Source organism: Alternaria alternata (assembly GCF_001642055.1).
Source record: "Alternaria alternata strain SRC1lrK2f unplaced genomic scaffold CC77scaffold_11, whole genome shotgun sequence".
Taxonomy (NCBI): domain Eukaryota; kingdom Fungi; phylum Ascomycota; class Dothideomycetes; order Pleosporales; family Pleosporaceae; genus Alternaria; species Alternaria alternata.
The window spans coordinates 262,724-276,615 of NW_017306200.1; the positions used below are offsets into that span (position 1 = coordinate 262,724).

Below are 13,892 nucleotides of genomic sequence, written 5' to 3' on the forward strand. Positions count from 1 at the left end.
CGTTAGCGGAGCGCGTGGACGAGTAGGAGGCGGTGGACGTGGTCGCGCGGGCGGTCAATTGTCTTGTTTGACCTGGCGGGTGATGTGTAAAAAGCCACGCGAGCCGACGCCAACAACGTCACGCGACCCACTTCCGCGGCCCCGGGGGATCTGGGGTAAGCATGCAAGGCACTTTTCCGCTGGGCATGCAACACATGAAAATGGCCGAGGTCTGCGTATAGTTGCACATGAAATTTCGACTTTGAATGCGAAGAGGAAATCACATCAACGTCTGGTGAGAACTTGAGTGTCGGCTATACTATGATTAGCCTGTGGCATGTTGCTCCTCTGCTGTGTCTAGGCTACACCAGAAACTGCCCTTCCAAACCAACTGAGCTTGTCAGCTTCGGTAGATGCCTGCCGACCATCGGTCGTGAATCGCAGAAAAGCACCATGAACCCGCAGTCTGCAGGGCGCGCAGACAGTTGTTTAAGAATTCCGATGTCGCCCGAGGTTCGGATGTATGAGGGGTCCATTCGGCTACTCGCATGTAGCCGCAATGCACGTCGGTTAGTTACCTCTGAGCTCATCTGAGGTACCAGATGTCTAGATACAGGACTCAACTTGAGCGGACAAAGCAAGAGCGTGCTTCGTTATCGTCTTTCTTTTCTACGATTGAGACCCGGTTGTGGTGGTTTTGACGGTTCGTTCCAAGTACCGAAACAGTCTATGACGTTGATCTAAAAGCTCGTTCTATCCGATATGCTTTCACAGCAAGTGCGTATCTTGCGCAATAACGTCCGCACGGCGCAAAAGCCCTGCCGAAGGACACCTTGTGCCACCTTCTCGGTCTCCTCTCGACGCAACAACTACGATGACACCATTCAAAATCTCAAAATCGGTTCGCACACACGCGTGATATTCCAAGGATTTACCGGAAAACAAGCCACTGCGAATGCAAGAGAGTCGATAGAATGGGGGACCAATGTGGTTGGCGGTGTGAAACCCAACGGCTCAGGAGAGCATCTTGGGCTGCCTGTATTGCCGTCTGTGAGGGCCGCCATGGAACAATTGAAGCCAGATGCCACGGGAATCTATGTGGCAGCTCATCAGGCGACAGCTGCAATTGAAGAGGCCATTGAAGCCGAGGTGCCACTCATCGTTGCAGTTGCGGAACACATTCCATTGCATGATATGATGAGGATACATTCGATGCTGCAGTCGCAGTCCAAGTCGCGGCTCGTGGGTGCCAATGCCCCTGGTATCATCTCTGCTATTGGGAAATGCAGGATCGGGTTCCAACCACTCCCAACGTTCTCTCCTGGGCACATCGGCATTGTAGCAAAATCTGGCACGCTCTCATACGAGACCGTAGGATCTCTAACGCGAGCTGGTGTTGGTCAGAGTCTATGCATCGCAGTAGGAGGTGACGTGATCGCTGGGACCAACTTTGTCGATGCCTTGAAAGTTTTTGAGCATGACGAAGATACCAAAGCTATCATCATCGTCGGCGAACTAGGCGGTACAACAGAAGAGGAGGCGGCGGACTGGATCAATGACTACAAGAGGCGTGTCAAGAATCCGAAACCTATTGCCGCTGTGATTGGGGGATTCGAAGCGCCGCACGGAAAGGTAATGGGTCATGCAGGCGCGTGGGTCGGTCTGGGAGAAGGCACTGCGGCTTCAAAGTACAAGGCGCTTGAAAATGCCGGTGTAACTATGGTGGATCATCCTGCTAAATTTGGCGGTGTGATGAAGGATATTCTTGCAAAGGCCGGTGGCAATGTGAAGAAAACTGTATGTTCGAAGTTGAGAGAGACCGGGTATCGAGACACTGACCGCGACTAGGAACAATCCGCCGCTCAACAACGCCGCTCATATCATACTTCAAACTTCACACGGAGACTTGACTTTTCCGCTAGACCGTCAATCGTGCCTCAACAAAGACGTACTCTCCATCTCACCCGAGACCAATCTACAAACCTCCTCAAAGAATACAAGATGAACTTAACTGTACCACCTGAGGGCTCACCGTCAACACATTACCTAGGAATCTCCCCCAATCGCTCAGCCCGCAGTCCTTCAATCATCGCATCACCCACCGCAAATGCTTCCACACTCAACCAACGCGTCCGTCGCTTTCCCTTCGACTACCGTGCAGGCCCCAGTTCAGAGACCATCCAAGCCGCAATCGCACACATGCAACTCGACGCTGCACCACCTAAAGCTAAAGCCCAAACAGTCGAATTGATTAAGAATCTCTGGAAGCTATACAAAGAGAAGGAAGCCATAGACACCCATGTCAAGCTCGCTCTGTCTGTAGAGAGCGACGAGATGCTTGTCTACGAACCATACCTGTTCTTCGACGACGCAGCGTTCAAGTCAGGAAAACGACAAGCTGATCTTCACACTCTACGCGATCAAGCCTCCGTTTCAGCTACAGATCGGGAAGCAGAAGAAGCGGGTATTGTTTACATACCCTTGGGCTCTCCTGAATTTCCTGCTGGCACTACTCAGGCAGGGACTCAAACGCCACCGTCCTCTACTACCGAGGAAGGACCGCGAAATCTGATTGGTACTCTGGTCAACGGTGCTGGACTCGCGTTAAACACGGTTGATACGCTTTCTCTGCGTCTTTCTCAACCGCCTTACTCGACTTCTGCTGCCAACTTCCTCGACACGGGTGGCAAGGCGACGTCCGCCACTATCAAGACCTCGTTTAAGCTCATCCTATCTGATCCCCGCGTTTCCGTCGTCTTTGTAAACATCTTTGGAGGACTGACGTTGTGCGACATGATCGCCGAGGGAATCATAATGGCTTTCAAGGAGATTGGAGTAGAGAAACCAGTCGTCGTTAGATTGAGGGGAACAAATGAAGAGAAAGGACAAAAGGTGCTGGAAGAAGCTAAACTGCCCATTCATGCATTTGACGACTTTGAAGAGGCAGTCAGGAAGGTTGGAGAACTGGCTAATGCTAGAGGATTGTAAATGTCATCACTGCACACGCAAGATGATCTCTGACATCACGGGATCGATAGTATGATTGACAACAATGAGAATTGGGGGATATCAGATTAAAATGCTCTACTGTTGACCACCCGGACAACCTTTTCTCCATTTGAACACAGAACGAGTGTTGCCGCTCCCACCTCAGAACAAGTTCCTTTCCTTCCAAAGGGAGCCAGCCACCAATGTCCTTCATGCAATAGCGTACAAGCCTCCCGGACGCCTGTATAAAAGATCAGAAAAATTTGGGTGTTGGTATCTGCGAACAAATCGAAGTGAAGTAAAGCACATGGAACTCAATCGCGCGAGGGAGAGCCTCCAAATACTCAAAACATGCGCGAGACCGTATGGTGTAAGAAAGAAATAGCACAGCATAATGATCGGCTTATACAAAGTATTGGAAGGCGGTGCTGTATTTCATTAGTTGTATGCCCAATATGGAGTTTGTTTAGTGAAGACTTACCCGATAATTGCCATGACACCTACGCCAACCAGCGCTCTCCGTGTAACCTTCTCCTTGGTCATCTTCTGCTCGGTTGTGTATGCAACCTTTGCAAGTTTGCTCAAGCGCTCCTCGGCGAGATCTTCAACGTCCAAGACATCTTCAATTCCACGCTTTGTCGACTTGGCGACCTGCGATGACGATGCGCCATCTAGCCTTTGTGCTTCTGCGACCATTCGCTTGGCCTCTTCGATCATGGCGGTAGGGTCTTCCGGCTCAGGAAGTGCGGCGTGGCTGTGTGGGACATCGACAGTGACATTAGTGCTCGTCTTTTCGGTGTCGCCATTAGTCTCAACAGTCTGCTCGACTTCAATGTGAACGGTGCCCTCTTTGACATCTGGCTCTGTCTTCTCGATCGCCACCTCTTTCTCCTTGACCTCGCCATCGACAGATGATGCGACTGACTCAGAAGGTGTCGCGCCGTTGGCAATGATAGTTTGCAGAGCACTCGATGGAGTAACGACCTCGTCAGCCTTGGTGAGTTCGGGCTTCATCGCACTTCTTGTGGATCGTGACTTGCGTGGGGTCGCAAACTTTCGGCTGGGGGTTGCTGCGCCTCTGCTAGGTGATACAGATCGAGCCGAGCGCGCGCGCGTTGTGCGAAGGCCAGGTGCGGGGAGAGTCGCAGGTGTGGCGTTCGCGACGTCGAATTTAGGAGGCATCTGAATGTGGGTGTTTGATTTATCCTTGTTGCCTTTCTCGATCGGCGCGGGGTCCAAAAGTGCCTCAATCCAATGACGCATAGAGTATTCGTCAGACAGTGCGAGAGCTATATGACATTTCTGTTAGCGCGAGGTTCTGGGTAAAGGTAAAAGTAAGTCACTTACCCTCCTCAGGCGCAATCCACACGCTTCCGGCGACCTCTTCGGCGCCCGCGGAAGGGAACGTCTTTTGGTACTTGCGCTCCATTTCCTCCTCTGCGAGGGAGGCCCAAGGGAACGCAGCCTTGAACATGCCTGTGGCACTGATATAGCCGTCGCTGCTGCGTCGCTGTTTGTCGCGTTAGTCGGATGTCTGCGCCAGCTGCCATGGCTTCTTTTCATCGCGTACCATCAGGAAGTAAGATTCGGGGAAAGCCGAGGTCTTGTTCAATGTAAAAATGCCGGATCCTGTCAGGTCCTTTGGCAATGGAACCCTCAAATGCGCGTAGTCGAACGTGCCCATGTTCTCCGGCTTGGTCGCATTGGTAAGGCCACTGACGCCGGGCTTTACACCGAGGTTTGTCTGTCCTAGTCGACGTCTCTCGATGAGAATCTCGACTGCGCACAACTGTTAGATGGCTAGCTGAAATAACGCGATGCAACGTGTACATACCGGCCGTGGCATCGGTGGGCTCGAGGAGAGGATTCTTCCTCTCGGGCAGGTTGCGATGGGAAACCATGGTGGTGATGTTGCGGGTATGTATTAAAGTTTGATCTGATGTGCGCGTAGAAATAGAACGCGTTTTGGCGATATGTGAAGCGCGCAGCGCAAAGGCGGTTGCGTGAAGTTTCGGAGCGGGTTTGGACTACGTATGACGCGCGCAATCGTCAGTAGCAATGTACTGGCGGACCGGGTCGCGCGACGGGTGAAAGCAGCTGAGCGTCGATTCGTGAGGGAACGGCGACGTGGCGAGAGGGAGTGAAAGCGCGCGATCGACGTGATGAAAGATGCTGCGATGCGACGGGGACAGGAAGGAGCGACGGGTGTGCTATCCCTGTGCACTAGCGCTCCCAGGAAGATGACGCCCAGCCACCCCGGACGTGTCTGCGCGAACGCAAAAAGTTTCGCGACACCCTTTCTAGTGTATTTGCCATGCTTGTGTTGCTTGCCGATTGGCTCTGCCCATATTGTCATGGCATTGCAGGCCCGATGAAGCGTCGTCTGGTCTTTCCGTGCGCTCGATTAGGAAAGTGTAGAAAAGTCACGCGTTTTGGCACTTTCTCGTGACTTTGCAGCGCGTCTCTCCTGAGCAGCAGCACACTTTCACTTTCAAACAACGCAAGCAGACAGTCCCACTCATGCGGCGCAAACTCAATTGATATGGCGTTAAAGGGGCACTCGTTGCCGCAGAATAGAGACCGGGTCCCGTGATCGTCTGGTCAAACCTCGGGGAGTATAATTCCGCAGGCGCCCTTGAGGAATCATCGAAACCGGCGCTGCGAAGCTACACACAAAGAAGCTCGTCTGTTCCAAGCTGTTCTCTTGCCCGGGCATCACCTGGCACTATCACTTTAAGCTTATATCTCCGAGACGGGATGCATACGCTACCACGCATAGCGCTAACCACGTCACGAAGCTCACTGACAAGGCGTGTCGGTCTGGCAGAAGCTCCAATCCTTGGTCGCATTCCACACGAACTTGCAGACGTAGTTGGCCGATTCAAAAAAAGAACAAGCGGGGTTTGGTCTATGCTCGACCATGAGACAGTTCATACCTCAGGGCGCTTCTTTCTCTGGGAACAGGACCATGGTAGAGGTAGTTGTGTTGCAGCAGGAGTCTGGACAGCCTGCGGCATATCAAAGGGTCCACAGCACTGCGGCAACCAGGAACGTAGCCAATGAGGAGCTCGACTTGCTGGAGCGGTGAATGTGCCCCGCTAACCGCGAGGCTCAACACGAGGCCGCGCCCCTCACTGCTACCATTGACCCTTTAACTTCTCCACAACATTTCTTTTGCTGACTTACACCAATTCCCCAAGCTTGCACTCCCAATAAACCACTTACATCAGCCATGGCCGACCACGCAGACGACCTACACGCCGAGCAGACCGAGGGCTTCAAGGTTGGCGAGAAGAAGACGATTGACGAGTACCAGCAGCTGGGTAGGTTCCACAGTTTCTCCGAGGAGCTAATCGCCTGTATCTATAGCTAACCCGCCCTGCTACAGACCAGAACGACGAGTCTCTCCAGAAGTGGAAGAAGTCCCTTGGTCTTGGACAAGGCAAGGACATCTCCGACCCCAACGACCCTCGCCGGTGTATCATCCTCTCCCTCGCTCTCGAGGTCGAAGGCCGTGATGATATCGTTATCGACCTGCGCGCACCTGGCGCTGTCGAAGCTCTCAAGGAGAAGCCATTCGCCATCAAGGAGGGTGCTCGGTTCCGCATGAAGGCACAGTTCAAGGTCCAACACGACATCCTGTCCGGTCTGAAGTACCTCCAAAAGGTCTCACGCATGGGTGTCAGCGAGAAGCTACAGGAGATGATGGTAGGCACACCCACTACACCAGGGCATCGGGACACGAGCTAACAGTTGTAATAGGGCTCATACGGTCCCAACACAGAGGAGAAGCCATACTACGAGAAGAAGTGTAGGTACAGCCCGACAACGTCTTGCACAATCTACTGACACGCGTCCCAGTCGAACCCGAAACCGCTCCCTCCGGTATGCTCGGCCGTGGCCACTACACCGCCGTCTCCAAGTTCGTCGACGATGACAAGCAGACTCATCTGCAGTTCACCTGGTCTTTCGACATCAAGAAGGATTGGTAAACGGGGTTGCATAAGCTTGGCTAATAGGGGGAGTTATGTAGCAATGTGGCGGAAGGTGTCATTTTCTTTCGATTGGAAGCGATGGATATCCAGGGCAGCTTAGGCTCCCACGAAGTAACGAAGCGACGGCCATGTAGATGGACTCAATCAGTCCGGCTTGATGGCGCATACACGGCGAATCAAAACTGCAGGATCCTTTTACTCATGATCACTAGAGCACGTTATTGTTCACCCTTGGTCTGCGTGTGGTTGTTGATTCTCGAGGCTGTGGAAGAGAAACCACCTTGCTGCTACCCACTTGGCCCTGGTAGTGCGACCTACCCAAGCTCGCTCGCCGCTGCCAGATCCGAATCTGCGGGCTGACACATTCAAGATGGAGATTTCCTGTTCCCATGGATCCTGGGTCTGCGCTTCAGCGGAGTGCTCTGGGGGATCATTTTCCATGTCTGCGTCCTCATCATTGTGCTCGTCCGGATGCCCGCGCTTTCCCTCACACTCGACAATATGAAGCGTTACACCGGGTTTGAGCGCAACCTCGGCCGCTGCGGCAAAGCATCTAGACAGGCCTTGAGCTGAGAAGAAAGACGTGGGCGCATGTAGAGCGAGTGGATTCACCAAAACGACCCTTTCCCTTTCGTCGGCTTCGTCGGCGAGATTAGTTCCAGACCGACCATATGCAGTCAAGTAGGCTAACAAGGCTTGCACAGACGCGCAGAAGGCGAGTTTGACATGCCGTGTCGTGAGTAAGTTGTGAAGAGTGGGCGCGACCAGCTGCTCTAGACTATGCGTGTCATGACGGTCGTGATTCTGCAGTGAGCTTGCAAGGTCCTGGATGAATACGTCTCGGCTCGAGCATACGATCAGCAGCGTTGGACATGTGTCGGACTGTGTAGTGAGAAGGTAGTGAAGCAGGCCCGGAAGGGTCAACGGGTAGAGCACGGTGGGTGCTGGCGACATGACAGACGGATTACTTGTGGAAAGTTTCTCGGCTGTCATGTGTGCTGGTGCCGTCTGTCATCGGTGTACTGATTCGGGGCGGAAGGTAGGCCTTGGGGAGCGCAACCTCGACAGCCCCGACGCCAATCAGCAGTAGTACCCGCACCCTGACCACCCCCACTACTTACGTTGTCCATCCATCAGAACTCCAAGTGCATGCACGCCAGGACTTTTGATCACGACCACCAGGCCCAGAACCTGCTTCCTCCCTTGCCTGGCTCTGCATAGTCGACATCCCGTTCGTGGGCAGAGACGAAGCGCGGACCGAAGCGCTCTCCCACGCGCAAGTCGCGGTCATGGAGTCCATCAGTCGCATATCGAGCTTGCTGGAGACAGGTATGGCGCCTTTCACAATTTTCATACAGATATGCCGCCTGCTTTGTGCTCCTCTCCCCTGCGCCATTGGGCTTTTTGGACATGTAATTGCTCGGTGCCGTTGTTGTCATGCATCCCTCGAACTTCGCTCACTGGTCCCTCTCCGCAGCTCGCGACCTTACCCTCGAAGCCGCCCGCGATGCCAGCAATGTCCGCCGAGCCCCCACAAAGGAACTGCCCTCGGGCCAGCTCAAGAAGCTCCTCGACAGCAGATCAGAGCGCGATGTGCTCGAAGGACTGCGCAGAGTCGTCACTGTAGGAACACCCCGCCATGGCCTCGAGACTCCCGCATCATCAGCCCATTGGACGCTGTGGAACGTCTAGTAACTGACTACAGCCCATCTAGATGTCCTACCGCCAGCCGCCTTCGCAGACCCTCCCCTTCTTCTCCCACGTAATCAAGAATGTCGCGTCACCGTCCCTCCAGGTCAAGAAGCTCGTCTACATCTACCTCCTCCAGCATGCCGAACACGAACCGGATACCGCGCTCCTCTCCATCAATACCATACAGAAATCCCTCACCGACACGAACCCTCAACTCCGCGCCCTCGCTTTACGCGTCATGTCCAGCATAAGGGTGCCTGTCATTAGCCAGATTGTTAGCCTGGGCATCAAGCGCGGTTCTGGCGACATGTCGGCATACGTGAGGAGAGCAGCAGCTCTGGCAATACCCAAGTGCTACAGATTGGACCCTAATACCGAGCCGCAACTGCTCGAATACCTCTCGACATTATTAGGAGACAAACAGTACTTCGTAACTGGCGCAGCAGTCTCATCTTTCCTGGAACTGTGTCCAGACCGTCTGGACCTCATACACCCGCACTATCGCTCCTTGGTACGAAAGCTAGTTGATATGGACGAGTGGGGGCAGTTGGCTACATTGCGACTCATGATGATATATGCAAGAAGATGCTTTCCGCGCCGGACGAGAAAAGTCAAGAAAGCAGCCAGTGCCAGCATGAATAGTAAGACGAAACAATCGACAAAAGGCTTCTACGACTCAGAAAGCGAGTCCGATGAGGAGGAACAGGAACAGGACATGGAAGAGGTCGCGGTGCTTGATCCGGACCTTGAACTGCTACTGAAGGGCTGCCAATCGCTCCTGCAATCCCGAAATGCGGCTGTGGTGATAGCGGTAGCAAGGACATACCTATATCTTGGTACTCCGGAGTACCTGACGCAGGCCATCGGACCGTTAGTATCCCTCTTGAGATCTGCGGGTGACATCCAGCACATAGCACTGTACAACATCGTACAGGTCTGTCTGACACATCCGGAGCCATTCGTCAAGTACTACACCCACTTCCTGGTGCGATCGACAGACGCGCCACACATCTGGCAGCTCAAGCTAGAGCTGCTTACTCTGATATTCCCTCACGCACAGTTGAGGCTGCAGAGTCTAATCCTGGCCGAACTGAGCCATTTCTCGCATTCTGGCAGTCTGGATCCCGCGCTGGTCAAGGAGTCGGTGCGTGCAATTGGGCGATGTTCACAAAGCCCCGCGACAAGCCCACAGACCTCGGCAAGATGTCTGAAGTTGCTGTTGAAGCACATTGGGTCCGCTGATACTCACCTGGTTGCTGAGTCACTGGAGGTTATCCGACATCTGATTCAACGGGACCCCAACGCTCACCGGACGACTGTAGTCCGGTTAGCAAAACACTTGGATGCAGCGACCAGCCCCCAGGCACGAGCGAGCATCATATGGCTGGTTGGAGAGTTTGCGGGCATCGACCCTGAGAACAACATCGCGGCAGACGTCTTGCGCATTCTTGTCAAAGGCTTTGCGGATGAAGCTGAGCCGGCAAAACTTCAAATCGTGCTACTGGCAGCAAAGGTCTATGTACATCACTTGGCCGCAAACCCGCCTCCAGAGCCAAAAGAAGAAGAGCCTAAACCGAGTCCGTCGCTGATGGATGACTTCCAGGAAGACCAGGGCGGCTTTAGGGACGAACATCTTGAGTCGGCTCCACAAAACGAGGAACCTCAAGAGGAGAAGCCACACATTATCGAGGCACTATACAACTATGTACTCCTACTCGTGAGATACGACACCTCGTACGATCTCCGCGACCGCGCCCGCGTGTACAAGGCGCTTTTGGCGACACCAACATCGACACAACTCGCGTCGCTCTTACTTCTCGCACCGAAACCAGTACCACACATTCCGAGTCCAAGTGAAACAAGGAAAGGTTACGTGCTCGGCAGTGCCAGTCTTGTTATAGGCGACGAAGGCGGCGTCGGTGGTCTGCGAGGCTATGAAGATCTGCCTCGCTGGGTCAAAGAGGGGAACGAACCAGATCCGGCTCTGCGCGATGAGGCCATCTCAAACTCTTCTTCAACATACGTTTCCGCCTATGAGACTGCGAAGAACATGTCTGCAGCAGAAAGGCTAGACGCTGCAGCCGGTGGTAGTAGCAGGATGACACCTGACAGCATGTTGAGTCCGCGAAGTCTGAATGGCATGGGTGGAGATTCTAGTCTTGGCGGGGCGAGTAAGGCGCCGCAAAAAGAGAAGACGCTCGACGACTGGCTTGCGGAAGAAGAGGAGGAGAGCGGCAGCGAAGAGGAAACCGATGAGGAAGAAGAGACAGAGGAGGAGAGCGAGTACGAAACAGACAGTGAAGAGGAGACTGATGATGACGACGACGAAAGAGGTAATCTCATCAAGTAGTCATGAGCATGTAGATGGTATATCATACAACAAGCAGACTATAGTCGCGCCATATTCCCTCTCTTTCGCATGCTCTTCGCCTTTCCTTCTACAACCCCTACCTCCTCACCATCTAGTTCTCCTTCATCAAATACGGCTTCATCCCAAAGTTTCTCGCCGACCAAATCCGCCAACGCCAAAACCCTCGTTTGCACTGTCGCTCCATCGCGCCTGTTCTTGCCCTCCCTTCTGGAAGCACTGATCCGCTCAGCAAAGCGCCACAACGGACCGTCCGCAATGATACCGCCATCAGATCCTCTTTGCGGAGTCCACTCCTCCGCCAATTTGATAGTAGCTGGAGTCTTGCCTTTGGGTTTGGTAACAAGAATCATGCCTTCTTCTTGGAATCGTGCGTAAGCATTCTTGAGCGTTTCTTTGTTTACGGCTTCGAAGTAGGAGAGGTCACCCTGATGGTAAAGAGTCTTTCCGAGGACTTGTGCGCGGTCTTGGACTTTCTTGAGGTCCAACCAGGAGGATTTGGGTGTAGGAGTATGAAGGGGTGAGACGGGCGGTGCCAACATCATCAGGCTGATAGCACCGAGCCACGCAGCTTCAATAAATGGCCAGATGAGGAAACAATAAAAGTCGTAGTTTTCGCGTCCTTGGGTCCGTTCGGCTGGTGAGAGTTCAATAAAATCAACAGTCTCTTCCCCGAGCTCGGTTTTCGACCGTGACATAGTAATCACATCATCCTTCTCCAGTCCGTCGAGGGTTTTCGCCAAGTTGATATCCAGACCTTCGGTGGGAAAGATGAACTCTCCACGGAAGAGTTGTGATAGGAAGTGTACCTGCGCGCGCAAATCACCATAGGACATGCGTTGGTACTCCGGACCGCCACCCTGCTTGACGTGTGTGTACAGCGCTGCGCTAACCAGACTTTGCAAGATGAAGAGGTGGATGGTCATGTTTCTGTAGAAGGAGAGTTGGAACCTATCGACGGCGTAGTATGTATCTTCTGGTAAGCCAGGGACAAGGCCAACCAAGCCAGGTCCCAAGACTTCTAAAGCGCGGTCAACGACAACGCTAGTGGGGAGATTGCCAAAGTGTGCTACACGACCACCTTGAGCGCGAACCCGGTCGCTGAGCCATTCGACACGGCGTATTAGTTCTGATTTTCCTACGCCACGTCCTCTCAGCGTCAGTAGCACAGTACCAACGAGGGCGGTCGGCATCACAACTGAGACGTCGTTGATCTCCGACAGCACTTTGTAGCCTAGTGTGCGGAGGAGACGGAGTCGATCTTCTTTAGTATCTAGTTGTTGGGGTAGTTTTGAGAAACGATCGCGTTGCTGGTTGATGAAGGATTTGAGCGACCATGGCTCATGGAAGCGAACGTCTACGCGGCCGAGTTTGAGAGAGAGGACGGAGGAAGCGGAGAGAAAGTCCATTAGATTTTCTTTGGGCTTGGGTTGACCGAGAAGTTCGCTGATATATGAGCTGTGGCATGTCAGTATTCGAGATAACGTAAAAGTTACCTAGAGAACTTACTCGACCTCGATGACCTTGTCGTACTGGGTCGAAACCGGACAGATGATGGCATCTTCCACCCTGCCACTCGCGACACTATCTAGCATGTAGCTGAGTATGCCAAACTTGGGCGGCAAAAGCTTGCCTGTACGACTCCTCCCACCTTCGACGAAACACTCCAAGTTGTATCCGCATTGCAGCAGGGTATCAATGTACGATTGGACCAACGTGATATACAGCTGATCGTCTCCGAAGCTTCTTCGTATCCACATTGCGCCCGCATGTTGTAGAAAGGACCCGAGGACGGGGATGTTCAGGTTATCTCCAGCAACTACAGTTGGCAAAGCAAGCCCAAGCCGATAGCAGATGATCTGCAAGGAGACGTAGTCGACGTGAGAGCGGTGGCAAGGGAGGAAGATGATGGAGTGTTTATCTTTTGCAGCCTTTTCTGCAACCGCACGTAAGCGTAGCACTTCCTCGCTCGAGACGTGCACGCCCTGGTGGTATGCTCTTGTCAGGAGTTGTGTCGCAAAATAATATGCGCCTCTTATAAAGCCCTTGCTTTCCATCTTGCAGATCATGGAATCCGTCCAGCCCTCGCTGACCTGCATAAGCGATTCCTCAATCTGCATCCTCCTCTTGGCCTTTGTATCCTTCTCGCCGACGCTACCCCCATTTTGCGCCTGTTCGCCCAGCAATCCTTCTTTCGCTTCCACGTCAACGCGCTTGTCTGCCAGTTCGCGAACCTTGGCTACAAGCATCGGGTTGCTCAACACCCTCGCCTTCATGTCCTCGCTGAAGCCCGAGTAGAACTCTGGCTGCCCAATGTGATCGTCGAAGGACCGCCATCCTGTGCCTGAAAAGTGCAGCGATACCTCACGGATGAAGTCGAGTGGCGAGGAGCGGAAGCGCGCGAAGCTGTGTATAAGGCCCCGGTCGGGCGACTCATTGTAGCCGGCTGCGTGCAGGTAGACATTGTCGTCGGCGGTTATGCTGAGATCGGGAGCTTGTTCGGGACTAGAGGAGCGGGCGGTGGAGGGTTTGTCATCTTCATCGGAAGACGCCATGGTGCCTGGAATGGGATAATATTCAGCCGACAGCAAGGAGCGTCTCCTTAGGGAAGGTATGCGGCGGAGAGCGCGGGTGGCATGAGTGGGACGCGCTCACGGGATAATGGGGCGGTGCAGGGCGCGTCCGGTGTTTGTTCTTCGTTGTTGCTGGTAACTTTTACAAGAGTTGATGCTATGACATCGCGAGGAAAGCCATTAGGAGATGCGACCATGGACGGCGCGAAACGTCAAGCTTGAGGTGAGACCCACTTCCCCGGTCGCTATGCCTCGGCTTCCCCACAGGATGCCACGCCGGCGTCCATCACCTCTGAT

The 13,892-nt window shown here is 53.6% G+C and overlaps 6 protein-coding genes across 6 annotated transcripts; 3 read left to right on the forward strand and 3 right to left on the reverse strand.

The window, feature by feature from the left end:
* Positions 1-514: 514 nt before the first annotated feature.
* Positions 515-3,206, forward strand: CC77DRAFT_97701 (succinyl-CoA ligase subunit alpha). Its single transcript, XM_018535960.1, has 2 exons — positions 515-1,776; positions 1,828-3,206. Exons 1-2 carry the CDS (start codon positions 742-744, stop codon positions 2,965-2,967), a joined length of 2,175 nt encoding a protein of 724 aa, XP_018385545.1. The 5' UTR covers positions 515-741; the 3' UTR covers positions 2,968-3,206.
* A 164-nt stretch (positions 3,207-3,370) lies between these two features.
* On the reverse strand, positions 3,371-4,868 carry CC77DRAFT_1061597 (hypothetical protein; the record flags this gene model as incomplete). The annotated part of the gene is made up of 5 exons (XM_018528452.1): positions 3,371-3,395; positions 3,449-4,256; positions 4,315-4,477; positions 4,538-4,746; positions 4,802-4,868. 5 exons carry the CDS (start codon positions 4,866-4,868, stop codon positions 3,371-3,373), a joined length of 1,272 nt encoding a protein of 423 aa, XP_018385546.1.
* Positions 4,869-6,115: 1,247 nt separating this feature from the next.
* Positions 6,116-7,073, forward strand: CC77DRAFT_97842 (E set domain-containing protein). Its single transcript, XM_018536001.1, has 4 exons — positions 6,116-6,290; positions 6,356-6,675; positions 6,730-6,778; positions 6,829-7,073. Exons 1-4 carry the CDS (start codon positions 6,200-6,202, stop codon positions 6,957-6,959), a joined length of 591 nt encoding a protein of 196 aa, XP_018385547.1. The 5' UTR covers positions 6,116-6,199; the 3' UTR covers positions 6,960-7,073.
* On the reverse strand, positions 6,833-8,135 carry CC77DRAFT_1020667 (hypothetical protein). Its single transcript, XM_018525101.1, has one exon. It carries the CDS (start codon positions 7,914-7,916, stop codon positions 7,188-7,190), a length of 729 nt encoding a protein of 242 aa, XP_018385548.1. The 5' UTR covers positions 7,917-8,135; the 3' UTR covers positions 6,833-7,187.
* CC77DRAFT_1020668 (ARM repeat-containing protein) lies at positions 8,036-11,070 on the forward strand. Its single transcript, XM_018525102.1, has 3 exons — positions 8,036-8,291; positions 8,440-8,585; positions 8,677-11,070. The coding sequence occupies exons 1-3, from the start codon at positions 8,252-8,254 to the stop codon at positions 11,002-11,004; spliced, it is 2,514 nt and encodes an 837-aa protein (XP_018385549.1). The 5' UTR covers positions 8,036-8,251; the 3' UTR covers positions 11,005-11,070.
* On the reverse strand, positions 11,024-13,829 carry CC77DRAFT_99533 (glycerol-3-phosphate acyltransferas-like protein). Its single transcript, XM_018536459.1, has 2 exons — positions 12,532-13,829; positions 11,024-12,480 (listed from the first exon to the last, which is right to left on the reverse strand). The coding sequence occupies exons 1-2, from the start codon at positions 13,575-13,577 to the stop codon at positions 11,043-11,045; spliced, it is 2,484 nt and encodes an 827-aa protein (XP_018385550.1). The 5' UTR covers positions 13,578-13,829; the 3' UTR covers positions 11,024-11,042.
* Between the last annotated feature and the right edge of the window lie 63 nt (positions 13,830-13,892).

Coding starts and splice junctions, on each gene's coding strand:
- CC77DRAFT_97701 (XM_018535960.1), top strand. CDS start 742: ATGCTTTCACAGCAAGTGCGTATCTTGCGCAATAACGTCCGCACGGCG. Junction 1,777..1,827: donor GTGGCAATGTGAAGAAAACT/GTATGTTCGAAG, acceptor GACCGCGACTAG/GAACAATCCGCCGCTCAACA.
- CC77DRAFT_99533 (XM_018536459.1), bottom strand. CDS start 13,577: ATGGCGTCTTCCGATGAAGATGACAAACCCTCCACCGCCCGCTCCTCT. Junction 12,481..12,531: donor GACAAGGTCATCGAGGTCGA/GTAAGTTCTCTA, acceptor GACATGCCACAG/CTCATATATCAGCGAACTTC.
- CC77DRAFT_1020667 (XM_018525101.1), bottom strand. CDS start 7,916: ATGTCGCCAGCACCCACCGTGCTCTACCCGTTGACCCTTCCGGGCCTG.
- CC77DRAFT_97842 (XM_018536001.1), top strand. CDS start 6,200: ATGGCCGACCACGCAGACGACCTACACGCCGAGCAGACCGAGGGCTTC. Junction 6,291..6,355: donor TGACGAGTACCAGCAGCTGG/GTAGGTTCCACA, acceptor GCCCTGCTACAG/ACCAGAACGACGAGTCTCTC. Junction 6,779..6,828: donor GCCATACTACGAGAAGAAGT/GTAGGTACAGCC, acceptor CACGCGTCCCAG/TCGAACCCGAAACCGCTCCC.
- CC77DRAFT_1020668 (XM_018525102.1), top strand. CDS start 8,252: ATGGAGTCCATCAGTCGCATATCGAGCTTGCTGGAGACAG. Junction 8,292..8,439: donor ATCGAGCTTGCTGGAGACAG/GTATGGCGCCTT, acceptor CCCTCTCCGCAG/CTCGCGACCTTACCCTCGAA. Junction 8,586..8,676: donor GACTGCGCAGAGTCGTCACT/GTAGGAACACCC, acceptor CAGCCCATCTAG/ATGTCCTACCGCCAGCCGCC.